At 41.1% G+C, this 18418-nt stretch overlaps 1 protein-coding gene across 6 annotated transcripts in view; it reads right to left on the bottom strand.

The window, feature by feature from the left end:
- CEP112 (centrosomal protein 112) overlaps positions 1 to 18418 on the bottom strand; it is a 204123-nt gene that overhangs the window by 77277 nt on the left and 108428 nt on the right. For all 6 annotated transcript variants that reach the window (XR_010073347.1, XM_063352596.1, XM_063352598.1 and 3 more), the window contains 2 exons: positions 17582 to 17812; positions 1106 to 1168 (listed from right to left, as the gene is read on the bottom strand). Coding sequence is in view for 5 of the 6 variants with exons in the window: in XM_063352596.1 (XP_063208666.1) it covers positions 1106 to 1168; positions 17582 to 17812 (294 nt within the window). In the remaining variant the exon portion in view is untranslated. The remainder of the gene's footprint in view (positions 1 to 1105; positions 1169 to 17581; positions 17813 to 18418) is intronic.

Below are 18418 nucleotides of genomic sequence, written 5' to 3'. Positions count from 1 at the left end.
ATATATTTAACAATGACTCCAATAAATGCTGTCTCAAAAAATGTGGTGTGAAAGAGATGTGATAGTCAAATAAATTTCACTGAAACAGCTAAAGCCACAATCTTGGACAAGTTTTGCAGAGAATGAGACTCAAAAGTAGCTGAAATCAGGACTTTTAGTATATTTTAAAGTGTTTGTAAAATGGTAAAGTTTGCAGTTTCTTGTCATTCTCTCACCGATCACCTCTGCCTAGTTTCAGGTTTCTAAACCATTCTTTGTAGTGTTCTTATTGATTTTAAAAGAGTATTATTAGACTCTTACTCCTATTGCTGAAAACACACTTTGCAAGTAAGAGGCATTCTGCTGTGGTTGGGAGGAATGAGAGGAATGACACCTCCACATAAATCCTCGTGGCAATTTTCTTATTATTAAAAGCTTAACTTCTGGTTGCATCTCCATCATTTTGCACACTTCAGTACTACCTGTCAATCAAACGGAAAGCTGAAATGTTTAAAAATCATCCTGTCTTATCATTTTGAAGCATACATGTAAATTCAACCCACATTTTCATCTTCCATGGTCAAAAGACTACTCTGAAGAACAAAAACTCAAGTCAAAACCAGTTTGCTCTCAGGACACAGACATTCTTCAAAGTGTTATTTTGGGCCGAAACGCTGAACTGGCTGCAGCACTGACAGACATCCAGATGGCACGGCTGGGACCGCCGTCCTGCCATCGGCGCTGCGGGCAAACGCCACCGGGTGACACGAAATGCAAGTCCTGGTGGTGCAACTGCTCCTCATTTTATGAGATGTGCTCGTTGATGGGGCACCTCGCCTTCCCTTCCCGCCGACTGACGGAGGACTCTGTCCTCTTGGGTCCTCAGGAGATGAAAAAGTAGATGAAAAAGATGAAATTTAGAACTCAAAACCCCCCACCCATTTCTTCTAGTCAGCTCTGTGTTTTTTGAAGGGTTAAAATCTGCAAGACAGACATTGGATGTTCGATTTGGGAAACGGTTATGGCTTCTCCTGGTCGTCAAGACCTACACTTAAGAGCAGAAGTAATTACACTTTTCATCAAGTTTGCAAATCAAACGGGAGGTTCCTGCCTTCTCGCTGCCTACCTGCGAGGATTTAGCCAGCTTCTGGCCGTACTCCTTCTCCGTCTGCTTCAGCCGGCTGTTTGCCTGAAACACACACAAAAGGCAACCAGATTAGCTCAGACGCAGAACGTGTACAGACACTTTGCCACCGACCCCTCCACTTGGCACCTCATCCACATGCCTATCGCCGAGCGGCTGGGACCCGCGCCAGCTCCAACGCCCTTTCGTGGCAGCCAACAAAACCGCGAGGGCTTGCCTTTGATCTCGGGCCAACTATTCATCACTTAAAAGAGGGGAGAAATTGTACCTCTGCTGCCAATTATTAGAAAAACATAAAGACTTCTGCGGATTAAAAAAAAAAAAAAAAAAAGAAAGAGCGAGTGTGTGTGTGTGCGGCAGGGGGAGGGAGGCAACACAGAGGGGAGTTTATCAGGGTGGCTTCGTCCCTGAATGGAGGGAAAGGGAAAGGAGAAAGTCCCAGGCACTGTCTGCCAGGGCACAGCGCGACACGGGGGACATGGCTTCTTCTCTCTGCTTGGTGTCTGCACCCGCCTTTTGTCCCGTCACACGTCCCTTCCTATTTAAAGGTGGCAATTCCACCAAAAATTGACCCCCAACGTGCAGCTGAACCAACCGGAAGCTCTTGGACGTACAGCTCTTTCCTTCTTCCATTTTTTCACAATTCAAAGATAAAGAATAAAACAAACTGAAAACAAGGCTGTTTTGTCACAGTGGAATCCAACAAGCAAATATTTCTAGAATTCTGGGGAAAAGTAGCTTTTTTCCTCAAATAGTAGGTTTTCTCCTCAAATAATTTAATTTCAGGTACCATTCAATAGTAACAATAATTCAAAAATAATTTCAATTTAATTTCAGGACACAATTCCGACGTGTATTTTTCTCGCAAAGTGTCACGTTATTATATCAACAGACCGTCCTCAAAACGCTGTCCTCAGATGAACTGCTAAGCGCTCTCGTGTTCTTGGCTCTAAAATTTGAGGACAGGTGTCTAAGAAAAATATTTTCTTAGGGGGACAGAATCTTAACGAAGCTGAGTTCTGAAGCAAATTTAAGCTGATTAAGTTTTCAAAATCTATCTGACCCTGTGTTCAAATCTTTGATCTGTCGGCCTTGGTTTCACGGCAGAGCATCCAGCACACAAACACAGGCTCCTCCAGCTGCCCGTGTGCCAGCGCCGGGGCTGGGGGAGCACGGAAGCCCCCGAGCCCCGCTGGGATCCAGCTGCAGGGCTGGGACACCAGTTGTGCACACACCGGGGGCTTCACCGGGCAACGAGTCTTATCGATTTTACTGGACTATAAATTTAGAGGCTTAAAGTTGCAGAGAGCGTTTGCAAATCACCGCCAAGCGTTACAGGGCTCAAATCAGCTTGTACAACCCAGGCAGCTACGCACGGTGCGGCTTCGTGTAAGTGTATTACAGCCCGTTAAGCACAATCTTCCAGTTTACACGGTACTGCAGTTTAAGATCTTGAGTCCCTTCGAATTCCAAGATTATGAAACATATGGAGGTCTCTGTATTTCATCTGTTCGCTGGTACTAAGAAATCTACTGAAAAATTAATCAAAACCAATTCTCAAAAATTATGCATATATTTGGTGACACACGTTTCGGTTGGGTTTTTTTGTTGTTGTTAAGAATAGAGATAATGGCACTACATATTGACTTAAAACAGCATATACAAGAATTCTGGAGCACCAGACAAATTCAGTTCCACTTTTTCTACGTTTATCACATAAAATGTGCCACAAACCCTGCCAGGATGTATTGTGGGGCTGCAGAAACAGCGAGCGCAGTGGCACAGGAGGAGTTACGCCAGACAGCTCTGTGCACGCTGCGCTTCTCCTTGTACTCAGCCTGACCCACGTTAACACCCTTTCCACTCTGTTGTCATCTAGTTTCAGATTACGTTTTACCACCACTGCGTATCATAAAGTGACTGAAACTGCCAGTTTATCTTTAGGGGAAAAAAGTACAAAAAAATAGATTACAGTACTAGTATAAATCACTGCGACTCCCAGAACGGGAGGGATACCAGTCAGCAAGGCACTGCAAGGAAGATCACATTACAGCTGCTCCCGCTCAACTCGCCTGGGGTAAAATCTTCATCTTTCATAGAAGCAGCTTTATAACCTCCTGAACCCACAGAAGAAATCCCAATAAATAATAAAAAACCCACTTATAACTTTCATAAACAAATTAAAACCTGTTTGTTCACACCGAGTAGAACCAGGATGACCTCCGATAGATACGACGGAGGCGATCCAAAAGAAAGATATGCCGAATTTCAGTGTGTTATTCCTAACTGAAGGTAAAGAAAGTATATCCCACCAGTTTATTTAAAGGCAATTACAACATTTTAAAATGGCTTTAACAAATTCCAATTAGCAAAATATTTATAAGTTGTCTCCCAGTCATCAACAAACCACGAATTCTTGCATTTACTTGCAGTCCCAAACATCCTTATTTGAGGGGTCTGATCCTCAGAAGTGTTGAGCTACCAAAACTTGCACTGGAGGTAGCAAACCCACATTTAGAGGGGCTCTGGCTGTCTAAAATTGGCTACCTCGACCCCTGGGGCACTAAAAACTACGGGCACGTGCTGGCTTCAGCCCTTCTCTCCCGACCTGTGACTCCGTACGGGTCTTGCACCACCACGCACCGCGCGGGGGACACCAGGGGAGCTCTGCAGAAGGCAGCTCCTCCAGCTGGTCAGCTGAAAAGGTCTAATTCACGGGGATGCACAGGAACACTCTTTTCCATCTGGCCATTTCATGGCCAGAAATGTAAAACTTTTCCCTTTTTAAAACCTGCGACTAAGCTAATTTAATACCTCTTGACTACAGGCTGTCGCTTTGCAGCCTAGGGAGGCATAAATCTACTCCCCTGGGGCACACAGAGCACCGCGACACACAAAAAGACGCCTTTTCACTTCTGGGTTTTTTGTTTTGTTTTGTTTTTGATATTTTTTTTTTTTAAGGTATGACTTCCAGCAAAGTAAATATGCCTAGCTGTGTACAGTGAACATCGCGGAGAATTTATATTACATTTATTTTGACAAACGAGAAGGTTAAAAATGGCACGGCGCACACAAGCGGCAGTTTCCTGGGCTCCTTCCTCTACAAGAGGCTGCTGGGCTCATGCGTTGTATGAAGCACGAGCTGCTTCTCTGTTATTTCAAGGGCACTCCCCAGCTTTCAGGTTACATGCTATTTCAGAAACATAATGAATAAGAATCCAACTGGAAGGTGAACATTTGGAGGGTCAGCCAGTATTCATTAAAGTCTAACTCTTTTTCTAGCAATGGGCAGCGCTGCAAATATAGTTAATGGTCTTAAACTAGTTTTCCGTGTGGCAGAGGTAACCGTTGAAATTCACACTCGGCAAAAATTTGTCAGAAGTATCAATTGTAATATTCATTTTTATAATAAAAAGGTTTAAATTGGATAAGCCATAGAGGAATCCCACTGATTCAGAAATTATCTTCTGTTTAGTTTCACACAGTTAATACGTATTTTAGCTAAAATTATCTGATTATGACAATTTTACATGCAGTTATTTTATATTACAGTGAGGACTTTTGCATTATAAAGATTATGTCCTTGTTACAGTTAATTGGTTTTAAAAACCAACTATAATTCTACAACAAGCCTTAAAGCATCATATTGTGGTTGCTGAGCAAAACTGCACCGACTTCAACAAAACATTTCACGTAAAAATTAAAAACGGTATTAGCACTACAGATGTGGTATCTGAATTAATGGCTGCCATTCTAACATGGGCTGATTTTCATTTTTTCCTTTCATGAAACAGAACAGCATTACTGAGAAGAAAAGAGCAAAGGATCTACGATGGGACCACACCGCAAAAGCATACTATGTCCTACCCTAATTACAAAGTTTTTATATGTTATTTTTAAGGTATAAGATTAATTAGAGGGGAATTCTGGTCACACTTGATGGAATGCATGGACTAAGCAGCCCCGGGGGCTCCTCACCAGTACGGCCACATCCAGCGTGGATGGTAGCGCTGCCTGCACCGTGGGGCTGGCGGACACACGGACAACTTCATCCTCCACCAACACCGTTGAAGGCATTTAGGACATCTTGAATGTTCATCAAAAACGCAGCTGTCAAGAATTTTTTGGAACTGCACAAATCTGTGCACAGGGAGATGGTTTAGTGGTGGACTTGGCAGTGTGTGGTTTACGGTTGGACTCCATGATCTTAAAGGTCTTTTCCAACCTAAATGATTCCATGATACCGTACCTTCCAGCTTTAGAATGGTGATTTTTGGATAAAAAGTTAGATTTCACTCATGCTACAAAATTAATATGAAAACTAACTTCTGCAACCCAAATGTGCATAGATCTGTAAGAGTTGAAGATGCATAGCGAAATCCTCTTCATCTATATATGATTATGACTGATTTCAATCTCCCCAAAACATAAACAAACAACCCCCCCCCCAAATATAACTCTCAAATTAGAGGGTTATATATGCACACATATTCACTAACAGAAGAGCAGATTTCAGAAATCTGCTTAAATGAAACAGCCATTTTTCAAAATGCCTGCAACTAGCTAAATGATGGCCATACATAAACTGATCCTCCATAATTAGTTAGATAAAAGTGTAAGCAAAATAAAAAAAAAAAAAGAAGGAAAAAAAATCAAAGGGTGGGGGAAGGAGAAGAAAGAAAACTTGCTCCAGGGAAGAAGCAACTGTTCTCTGATGTGCAGCAAAGAATTTAACATCAAAGAACTAATGTAAATGGGGCCCATTTACCTTAAAAAACAACACACCACTCCACATTCTGGAATATTTCTGTTTAAGTTTGACAGCATTATGCTTTGTACCAAAATTCAAGATTGTGTAATTTGACAGATGTCAAAAGAAAATGACCTTCAGAATGGCTAACTGTAGCAATTTTTGTTATTAAGTATGTTAAAACACTCTGTACAATATCTGTTTAAACTTCAGAGATTAGCAGATCACCTTTTAAATTCATCTGATTGTACGTAAAAATTTCATTTTGACCTCAAAACCTGGAACATGTATTTTCCGTGTGTGCCCCTCGCACCCGCAGTGGGTGACTTCCTGCGCCAATCCCCTTGTGGCTTCTCCTGCTCCCCCCACCAAGCAGATAACAAATGGAAAGGCAAATCTCTGTGTAACAGTGAAAGTAGCATACCACTTCAAATATGTAATTTGAGCCACCCAAAAGACCATTAAAAATAGTTCAATATCCGAAACGATGTTAACAGAATAATTAGTCAAGTACCAAATGACTTCAAGGGTTTTGAAAATGAATGATAGAAATCCCAATCTGTCATACCCACAAATCCTATTAATATTCTATTTTACATTCCACTTTTCTAGGTCTATAGATCTTTTTCTTTTTTTATTTTCTTTAAACATACGTCTTTAGGAGAAAAAAAAAAACCCTCTTATTCATGTGCGAAGTACTTTTCATTGGGAAAAACCCAAGAATGAACAGAAATGAATTTGACGCTCTACCTGTATGGAGAATTGCCTTTCCACCATGTATTGCAATTCTGTGCTTAACGGGGGCCTACCGAAAAACTGCTCCTGCGATTTCTGCCTTAGGAAAACTCTGATTTCCAGCCCTTTCATTTAAACTAACAGTGTATTTCTAATCATTCTGAAATCATGCAAATAAATTAAATACAGACATTAACTCTTCCAAAAGCGCTTCTAATACTACAACTGCCTGCTGTCTGATGCCAAAGTTATTCCATCCTTGCACTAGTATGCAATTACTAGCTTCATCTAATTGGATTTCCTGAGCATCTAAATATTTCCCAGCTTCACTAATACTGATTTCTATTCAATATCGCAGTGAGCCAGGCACCTTATTTAAAACCAACCGCACGACTGGGCCTAACATACAAGCCTTGTGTCCAAGACAAGGTTTTAAAATCAGAGTAACAGTCTAGGTTTGCCACGTGAAATTGCTCAACACCGTAAACATACTTTATACAAGATAGCACTGATGCATACATCAGGCGTTTAACGGACAGACGACGAATTACAGTTCAATCTGGAGATGCGCTGGGACATCTTGCCAAGGCAGCCCTGGCAGGTGGCTTTTACCCGAGGGCACCATTCCGCCTTTCGCGCAGCATTCGAATGAGCTGAACCGAGCGAAGCCAGTGAAGATGCTGAGGCTGCAACACTCTCCCCATTAGGGTCCTGAAGCCTAGTTTTCCCGCAGCTACGCGCCTAAATCTGCTACAGCACAAATACATTCCTGCATTACAATTTTTAATATTTCCTGGTTTTCTTCTGTTTTGTCCAACTAAATTAAGACGGTTATTTAAAGAGGGTTTAAGACATTATATCAGAAGCGGTGGCATTTTCTTTTTCAGAGCCTTAACAAAAAAACATTCACCCAACGGGAATTATTTGAGCTTTTACGCGCTGCCTTTATTCATCAGAAATACTGGGCACCTCTGGTGCTCCCGTGCCCTGTGTCTCGCTCCCGCTCTAACAGAAAGTTCACAGAACAGCTGGCAGCACTCAGGCCCAGCTGGGTTGGTCCCCACACAGCCGGCAGCCAGTGCGACCAGGGAGGGACGGGCTGCTAAGCGTCTTGGAAGATGCCAGCCAAAGATAACATTTCCTCCGCAAATAGAAGGCAACGCGTCGCACCGAGATGTGACGCTGATCCACGATTTGCCTCAGCTAAAGGCTACTTCATGTGAGCTTTACAATGCACGAGTCTTTCGGAACTTCTGAGACCCAGGCACTTTATCATTATATATCAGCCAAGTTTACATCCCTTGATTTTTGCCAAGGAGAGACTACAAAGGGATAAGAACGCGATTTGTATTTTTTAGATTCTCCATCGCTGTTTTAAGTTGAATTTTGTGGCAGTAACAAGCAAGTGTTAAGAGGATAACGACTAGCAAAAACCCCTACGTACGTATGACTTTGAGAAAGAACCTTTTTTTATTAAATAGAAGGAAAACTGGAGACAAACGGACAGACTCGGTATTTCTGAGTTAACTCGGAATTACTAAGTTACATCATTAGATGAGAACCCAACAAAAGTTAAGCTTCTACAGTTGGGAAGACAAACATTGAAAATACGACAAAATCCCCTAACAAATCTCTGATCTGAAGCAATCAGTGTTCCTTAGCAAGATTATGCTGGATTACTTTTTGTAGTTTTAAATACAACAAAGCTTCCCAAAAAGAACGACAACTTCACGGAGCCAGAACGCATTACTGCACCGATGACTAACCGCACGCAAGTCCAGCAAAGTCCCAATTAAAAAGAGAATGGAATATATTGCTCAATCATGAAAGCAATTAAGAGCATAAATAAGACATTGCGAGACTCTTAACATTCCCAATGTTTAATTATTTATCCGTTCTCCGTCCTGCAGCTGTGGGTCAGAATCACCTCCTCTGAACTAAATACAGGCGAACTCTTTTGGGGATTTGTACCTTATTCATTTTCAAGCAAACACCCAAATTCATTTCAAATTCACACAAGAACGGCAACAGTTTCACCTAAATCAGATTTTCTACAAGTTAAACACCCCTCCTACACTCAGATGTGATTGTGAAACTACTTTGATCTCTGTTCCCAAATTTATTGCTCTGTGTAATCCATGACAAAATATAATGTGATTTACTGTATCTCTATATGACAGCCCAGCAGCTGACAGAACTTAATAATTTAGCATAAGAAAAAAACCTTCTGGCACCAAAATATACAAATCATAATTGAGGCACTTTAGTATCACATTACAATGAAGCATATGCAGACTGATCATAGGAACTTCAAAACAATTAGAATTCTTTCTCACCCATTTAATGAAGGTGGGTTTTACTCCACGACATGTTCTGCAGCTGTAAGCAAGTTGTTTTGGAACACTTTTGTTTCTTCACATTAAAGACTCTGAAAGACTAATAACATCGTTTTACCCCTTCCCTATTTCCCAAACACTCCTTCCCCTCCAAAAAGGAGGGGGGGGGGGGGGGAAGCCACCTGCAGCTTTTCTCTATTATAAAGATATGAAGAAAGAGCAAATTACTGTAAACAGTGTCTTCAAACTGTGCCAGAATTTAAATATACAACAAAGATGTTTTATATTAGTTTGGTCCTGATAACCAAGCACTTTTTCTAAAATAAAGCTATAGTAAGAAATTTAAATATCCAAATCCCAACCTAAGCAGGGATGCAATGGACCATGAGATGTTCCATGGGGCAGCTTTTGTTTCGGCGTGTGCCGGATCTCAGGTTTGGGGGACCCAAGAAAGTCTGTGGAAACGATGAATTATCCCAGAAACTTTAAAAAAAAGTAAGAAGGTGGAACGCACGGCATGGGATGCAGGAGAAATTTCCACTGAGCATTTACTAATTCCAGATAACAAACACCAGTTACCGCTTTTTGCATAAACAAACCCGTGAACGAGCCCCAGTGAAACCCTCAGCGATCGCTGCGGGTGCTGGGATCCAGTGAGAGGGCACCAGGCGCAGGGTCTGTCCTCTCACCCCCGGCTGGGCACCCGGACCAGATGGTACTCATTCATTGATTCTGAAAGAACCTAAGAATGAAATGGCCAAGGGGTTGAAAAAAAACCCCAAAGTAATCTCACATTACAATCAGCCACCGTACTGGAGAACAGCCAATGGTTTTCCTAATGTTATAATGTACCCTGGGACGTAAAGATGAGTAAAAGTGGTAAATTAGAGAAAGCCATACCTACACGCAATCAGCCTTCTCCAAGACATATTGTGTTATGAAAAAAGGGAGAGAATGAGGTAACAATTCAATTGGGCTTTAAAAAATATTTAATAAAGCTAAAATAATAAGCGATTGTGTATTACAAGATAAAGTTGGTGTGCCACAGTTTGTTTGGACAGTGAAGAAAGGCTCAGGAAACCATTGAAAAAATAATTAGAACAGTCATTCTGCCACCAGGAAGGCCGTAAGGCCGAAGTTCCGTAACCAGGAAAGTTAAGACTGAAACATCAGCTGTACTAAAACCACCAGTTACGTCCTCCAGAGTCGGGCTCATGGGCCACCGAGCCTGGCGTCCTCTCCAGAGTCACGGGAGATGCTCCTTGCAGAGACTGCAGAAACCTGGCCCCCTTCTGCGCTCCCTACCCCCCGTATTCCCCCCGCACCCACAGCTGCTGGGTCAGGGAAGTTATTAGTTAAATCCCTGATTATTCCCATTAGTGACTGGCCACAAACACACCGCTCATAAAACCACTTAATCCTTTTTTGAACCTGCTGATAGTATCTGCCTCCACAGCCTCCACGGAAACCAACTCCAGAAGCTCACTACCTGTTGTTTAGAGAAGCACCTTCTTCCACCAGTTTTAAATCAGTCTCTCATTAGTTTCCAGCAACTACACCCTAGTTCTTAGGCTGTAAATAACAACTTAGCATTCACCTTATCCACCATCGTCATGATTTTGTGAGTCTTGATATTACGAATATACGCCAAAGGCTACAACCTGGAAGTTACAGAATTGAGAGAAAGCAGAGTGCCCTGGGGCGACAGAAACGGTGTTTGGACACAGGCTTGAAAAAGAAATAGGAGACAGAGAAGACAAAAAAAACCCACCACCTGTGAATTCCTCTTAGAGAGATACCTTAAATTGTTACCAGTTGGTTAAAAAAACAAAACAAAACAAAACCCAAAACCCCAACCAATCTTCTCGAACAACTAACCAGCTACAAGTGCTAAAATAGGGAGTGAATGGAAGTGTGCTGAGAGACAGGCCATATGCTGGAGTCTAATTTTACTTATATCAGTCCTTGCCCTGTGGAAAGCTATCTTTTTAATTCCATAGCTTGTAATAATTTGTCATTTAGCTCGATTATGCTTCTTCTTGCCTGGTTCTCATTTCTTAATAGTACATCAGTCATTTTAATTTTTAACCCTATGGTGTTATTTGTGAATGCAAATAATGCTCGATCTCCTCCCCAAACATTAATGAAGACGTCCAAGAGTAAGCTTCATGCTCACAGGAGCGTATTTTTTTCCACAGTGACAGTTATACCAACTACTCCTGGTTTATAACCAGAGTCATAAACACAACTGATGGGCAGAAATCTTGCCTTGTATTCTGGTTTGTTTTTCTGAGTTTTTGGGTTGGTTTTTTTTTTTTTTTTTTTTTTTAAAAGGAGGTAGAAGCAGAGTAACTCTCTGTGAATAACTGAGACTGTTGCTTTGAAATACCTCCAGGAGGGAGAGTGCCATCAATTCTGTTTAGTCTCACTTGAGTGAAATATCCCCGAGATTATTCTACCATATTTCTCTTCACGTTTGGCTCTGTTGATTGAAGACGCCTCCAAATGGCTCCCCTAAGGGATGATGCAATTCCTGCGACCATGTTCCTGGGCCACTATCATCTTTCTTTCCTTTTCTTTGGAGGAATAAGAAGGAGCAGTGCAAAAGGGGACATGCTAGAGGGGAAACTGGTTTTCTCCCATCATCTGTGAGCAAAATTTTGTTGCAAGAGTTGCTGTAAAGGTACTATAAAGACAGATTAAATAATCCGCACTTCTTGCGCTAACATACACTCCCTTTGCTATACGAATCTTTTCTCTTTTTGAAATATATATCTTTTTCCTTGACCTTCTAGGCTTTTGGCAGAATTTCTGCCATAAAGTCAAAGCACTATGCTCATTTTTAATAAAATTAGTTGGTGAATCACTAACACGGTGTCATAAATGTTCAAGAACTAAATGTAAGTAAACGTACACAGACCTGACAACACAAACCCAACATGAATATTACTACTCTGGAATAGAGAGATCATATCATAGACAACAGTTCTCAGATTAGAATGAAAAAATGACTCAGGGAATATCCAACTCTTCTCAATAAGAATTAGAAGCTCTTTAGATCATTCATAGCTAAGGCCTAAACAAAAGAATCTATGTAATCGATTCAAACAAGTATTTAAAAATTTTAGTCTAAAAAAAATGGCACATATACAACAACTAGAGGAGATCCTGAACACATTCAGCAAGGAGAAAAACAGAGGTCTACATTATAATTAGATACCAATTTAATGATATCATTATACTCGGGAAGAATACGTGTCCACATTTTATGGTTGACCTATTTGCCCCCATGTAAATAACCAGGGTATCGCTGCACCGAGTGTGAAAAAAGTTCATCTGGACGCTCACATAAATGACGCTAGCTACACAACGGCTATTAGCGCTCAAGTTAATGAAGTGAAAGGTGCCACTCAGATCAAAGGCTCCGTTATGCTAAGAAGTCTAAGCAGGAACCTACAGAATTGCTGCAGAGACGGTCCAGTTCCCAGAAGGTCTTAGATACAAAGATGGAACCATTTTTGGTAGCTAATGAAATGTGCGAGAAGATTACCAGAGAAGACCAACAGCTGGAGAGACAGTACTCAACAACGTAAGCTACTGGAAAGCATGCAACGCTTATTCTTTACGAGCAAAAGTAACTCAGCTGCTTAGGGGAAACTCAATACTTTTAATCGAGTATCTCTTGGATTATCTCCTTAATTTTTGAAGATGTCATATTCTTTCTCTTCATCTTCTGTTTCTTTGCCAGTGCTGAACAGTGTGACATCATCTGTCTGAGTACCGACAACAGAGCCAGAACAGATACTGTGAATTAAAGATATTCCCACATACGCAGCATGAAAGTATGCCCAGTGAGCACGTCCAGCGGAACTGCGCCCTAGGGACGGCCTTGCTAGCTAATTAATCCACCATCACAAAGCTTGACGCTAACAGAAGGACTGAAGTGCTCTGTGGGGCACATTATCAGTACCTTATTTGCAAACCATGTGTAAGTAGAAGTTGGTCAAATATTAAGCATCCAATTATAGGATATTGTCTACAGACTCTTGAAAAAGGCCCTGTTACAAAAACATTATATTACAACATAATTATTATATAGAATAGTTATTCTTAATTAGGGAAGCGGTCACTTACACAGTGACCTTAACTTTGAATTTTCTGGGCATTTCAGTTTTATGTGGACTTCCCGCCAGATGTAGATGGAGTAATTGTAACAGGTATAGACTAGAAAACATTATAAATGTCAAATCTTATTTAAAACAACAGAAATCTCAGAGTACAACTAACTACTACATCATTAAAACCTACAAATACAATTTGCATGGTTCTGGCCAGATTTTATGCCATCTTGGAGTCCCATCTCTCCAGAGCGAACCATTTCACAACTGAACTGAAATCAGTGGAATTACACTCCAGAAACTTGACTCTCCTGGTCTGTTTTCTTTTTTTTGACTACAGTTTCATCCTGTAATCAAATATCATGTGTGTTCAGTACAGTCAATACACAAAAATGTAAATTACTTCTCCACAAGAAAAGCACCACTGAAAAAGTATTAGATGTTCCTGGAACCTGCATAAAGATTCAACAGGATGAGTCAAAATATCCATTTAAATATAGAAAAGAAGTCAATAAAAAGCTAAATGTTGAAAATTATTTAAAGAGGATAAAAAACCGAACCTTTTTCTCCCACTCCAATTTACTCATGTGCGCTGCTCAAAGAGAGCTTTTTTTTACGAGACGTTTCCAGTTCCAAGGTTGCTTCCTTTGAGCATAGTTAGCATGTCTACTGATCTGCTCGGGTCATGCTTTCTGAACGCTCATTTTCTTTGCCAAGAAAATACCACAGATGAATGTTGCAAGCAGTTGTGTTAGCCAAGCTTCACATCTGCACGCACTTAGAAATGCAGTTTCTCTCCTGCTTTTAGTGATTGCTGGCAAACCTGAAAACGCTCCTAAGCTTTGTACAGTCCGTGACACCTGGCTGATTAGTCTTGGTGCCCCAAGTGCTGCTGATGCAACCTATAACACACCTGTCTCCCTGCTGAAATTAGTCATTAGTGGAGCCTAACTGCAGCATTATGTATCCCTAATATGTTTATTTCTTAAACAGTTTATGTTTCGTTTCATCATAATGAGGTATGACTTCAAATAAAAAAAAAAATTACCATCACATCAGAAAACGCTATAATCACTGGCTGTAATGGAATGCGAGCAAATTAAATCTATACTTTAAAAGTAAATCAAAATCACTATGATTGAATACAAGTGTTCTGAAACCACATTTAAGACTCCTTAACTAATAGACAAGAAATAATTTGGAGATATTCTCGAGTCATTTTTATGTTAGAGACAGATAACAGATATTACGAAAGTACTGAAGTCCTAAGAACATGATAAGTACCGTTTCAAATTCTCCATGCTAGCGTCTTGAATTTTTGTCTGATTTATGTCCAGCAGGGCTTACGTGACCTTAAGGACGTTAAAATCTCTTATCTTTATCTGATTAGGTGATTTTGTGTTCTAATGTAACTACCACGTTATGTCTTAAAAGGGGAGCAGGAGGGTGATTACGTGTGATGGGGCTGGGACACCTGATCTAGCAAGGCTAGAGAGGAACGGCCGCACTGCCCCAGTGTGAACCGCGCATGCCGAGCTGCCCCTGTGTCACCCCGGCCCCGTTTCTATCCGCCAGGCTGGTGACAAGGACCTTGCTCACAGAAGTCCTCTGACTGCAGTTCAGGTAGAGCCCTGGCACCTCCTCCCGCGCTCCTGCAGCTCGGGGGGACACGGAGAAGCCTCAGCCGTGCCCAAGGTGTCCACAACAGGTCCAACACTAACTCGTAGTGTGCGTATTTAGGTCAGCTATCGCTCACTTTGTAAGGAAGTGGTGTTTGATGGAAAATAATACCTGCAACAGGGGAGGTCACTGGAAAATGATGGACTTTTCCCTTTATTACTATTTCCACAATACCAGATGCCATGTTTATTTTTCCTATAGCGCAGGTTACACAGCGCCATTTGGCCACCTGTTAAATATTTTCCCACTTATCGTTCCCTACTGATTGGGAGATGCAATAACTGTCAAAAGATATTTGCTTTTAGAATCACAAGTTCAAAAACATTACTGTACTACACTTATTGAGCAACCTTCTGGCACTGTATGCTGTCATCACTAACGAAATGAATCAACTAAAATATTACAATAAACAATGGACTATCTTTAACGTTGAGATTTTTAAGCAACAGAAAATTAAAGACTTTAGAAAATTAAATTACGTGCCCTAGATATTGACAAGCCTTCTACAAATACCCAGGAATATTTAAATTTCCAGTGCTCTTGCAATGAAAACTGTTCCTCTACCTCTGCCCCACTCTCCTCCTTCCCATCCCCACCACAGCAGAGCTATGGGGAGGGCAGTGGCACGCGAACCCTGCATCTCCTTCTGAAGTCACGCATTTTGACTTTAATTTTTCTCCTCACTGAAGTTTTAGCCATTTGTTTTGCTTTTCATCACGTTCACGTGAACAACAGTCCACAATTCCATGAAACAATCCACACAGAAATCAGTATTACTCACAAAAGAGACCACAGAGGAACGAGACCCTTCACTTGGGAACGCACTGACCTTCAGAAAATCTGGACAGTCGGATGTTCCAAGCCTAAACAGTCAAATTCAGCTTCCCCGTGGATTTTTAATCAATCTTTACAGAATTGGCAGAAAAAAAGTAAATTTAGAGGACAAATTTTCCTCCTATATTGTCCTAAATTTCAAGGCAACACGATTTGTTAGAAAAATAAAAAGACTTTTAAAAACAAGTTTCGAGACTAATGCTGCAATTAAGATGGTTTTTTTCCCCCCTCCTTGGATAAAATCTCCATCAAAATTTTGTGGACTTTGATAGGATCAAGATTTGAACTAAGTTAGCTGAAACTGTAGCTTTTGAGCTTTCAATGGAGTTTGCCCTCTCAGCTACTTCGACTTTTGGACTTCGTGGCCCACTTCCACAGCGCTACATTTGGAAGACCGAAACGAAGCAGAATGGTAAATGGAGGTTTGAAGGTAACGCCCGGTATTTTCACATGCCTGGGAAAGACTTTCCAACAGAGATTTTTTTTTTTCCCTCCTCCTATCTTTTACTCAACCTGTGCTCTTCCGATTAGGAGTAAAAATAGGGAAGTAGGTTAAATGAAAAAAAAAAATATATAATTCAATAGCAGTTAATATAACTTAAAATTAGCAATTTTTTTTGAAAAATAGAAAAAATCCAACAAATTAAAAAAATAGTATTTCTGACAGAAATGACAATTCAAGACTATTAAGGATATTGCCCTATGAAGGATTATTTGTAACTTTAATTTGAGGATGTAAAGAAGTTAACTTTTCTTTTGCTATACTACACATGTAAAAAAAGATCAAAGAAAGAAAAGAATTGAGATTCAAATTCCATTTTTAAGCAAAAATGACAATGTCTTCCTGAGTTAAAATTAATCCTTTAATGATGAATTTCAAAGGTTTAAATACTTTCCGTGACCTTGGCTTTAAATAATTATGCCAAGCGGAGCTTTCCTTACATTCAGAAAAGATTCTGAATTGTTGATCACAGCCATTTTAATGGCTTCAGGCTGGATGATTTCCAACATAATCCTCCGAATGCTGTTTAAAATTACAGACCGAGAACCTGATGCAGGTAAATGAAATGTCACTTTCACAAAGGCTGTTCAAACAGTATATGCAGATTGTTAATTTGTGCCACTGTACATCACTTTGCAATAAAATGTATGATTTATTACATTAAGGCGTATAAAAGATACTTCAACAACTATCTGCTTACACATACACAAATGTCTGCCATAAATATTAAGTAGGGTTTTTTTAGTTTAGCTTTTGAAATAAAATTCACGTGTTTTAGCTCATATCATCCCTAACGTGGTGAAATACTTGAACTGTAGACGCCGGTACAGGGGGATGCTCCGCAAGCGCTGATGAGCAGGCAGTGACCCCGCTGAACAGAATGGGGAGGGAAGCCTTGATGTATCTGAAACATTAATTTCTATTTTCAAGCCTTTCACAGAGTCCTTGCTCACCCGATGCACAGAGGCAAAAGTAGACCAGCCATTGTTAGCAACTAGACCCAATTTCCTTGCAGTTTTAGCTTGAACTTTTTCCTCCTTAAGAACTTTCCTTCTTTTTAAGGGAGAAAAAGCTCAGTTAGACAGAACCGCCCTTTCCACTCTATCTGTTCCAGCAAAGGAAAAGTGATTAGCCTAGTCCTTGGCTGGCTTTGCCTTTGAAATCATCTGGATTTTTAAAGTCCCGCCAGCTCCCGAGCACCGCACAGTTGTCCCCGTTCCGCGCCCACCATGGCTGGATGGTCCTGCCCCAGCACTGCTCTCAGGGCAACCAGCCACAGCAGCGACCGCCGCGTGTCCAAAGAGACGGCGTCTTTCATTAGAGAACCACAAAACTTTCCATACTCGTGCCGTGATTACATCATCTGATGTCATATCTACAGTACACGTCTGTTTTTGCAACTTAAGCGATCCCTAATCATTTTCCCTCAGTGAAACTTTGCTTATCTCACTTTTGGGGTGATTGTGCCGTGCCACAAGGAGAAGCCCCATGTGAACCTCTTACCTTTTCCAAGGCCTTCTCTATTTCTGCTGCATGTATCTTTTTCAGGTCTAATGTCATTTTTTCTGCCTCCACTTTCAGCTTATTCAGAGCCGTCTCATGGTCTCGAGCCACCCTCTGCTTCTTCTCTTCCCACTGATGGCTCAGCTCCAGCAGCTGCTGCTTCCGCTGAGCGTTCACCTGGATAAGCTCTTCCCTCAGCTTGTGGATTTGGTTCTCCATATCACAGATAACCTGAAATACAGAACAATCAAAGTAAAAAAAAAAACCACCAAAATCACAAAAGAACTCGATTTTCTCAGGCAGGCTGTTAGCTGGGGTAGGTAGGAGACTCGAAGGATTCTCTGTCCCCTTCCTTGGCCCCTCCTGCTGCTCTGTCCCCTCTCTTCACACCCGCAGGTGAATACAGCTCCCCCCTGCCCAAAGCATGGATGGAGCAAGGTTTTTGGAAGGGGTGTCCCCATAGGTGAAGAAATTTAGTTTGTGGCATATAATCACTACATATAATGTCCCTGCCGTCTTTTTTTTTTTTTTTTCCTCCCTTAAGGAAGGACCTACCACCTTCTAATGAGATACCACTGTATCATCAACCATTTATCAGTCAATGCTACAGGTTACAGACTGTATTTCAGCATAATGTGCTAACGTGCACCAGGTACGTATCAAAGAACGTCCTGCTCCAGGTGCAGGAACCAGAGCACATCGAGAGAGGACGACGCGGACCAATGCAGAGAATCCTTAAGACTCTGCAAACACAGCGTAGACGAGACACAGGACCTTCAAAATGCAAGACATGGATTTCAGAATCCACAACTCTCTTTTATGTGATCACAGATCATC

This window comes from Chroicocephalus ridibundus, chromosome 14, assembly GCF_963924245.1.
Source record: "Chroicocephalus ridibundus chromosome 14, bChrRid1.1, whole genome shotgun sequence".
Taxonomy (NCBI): domain Eukaryota; kingdom Metazoa; phylum Chordata; class Aves; order Charadriiformes; family Laridae; genus Chroicocephalus; species Chroicocephalus ridibundus.
The sequence above is the reverse complement of the archived record's forward strand: the minus strand, read 5'-3'. Positions and strand labels throughout refer to the sequence as shown.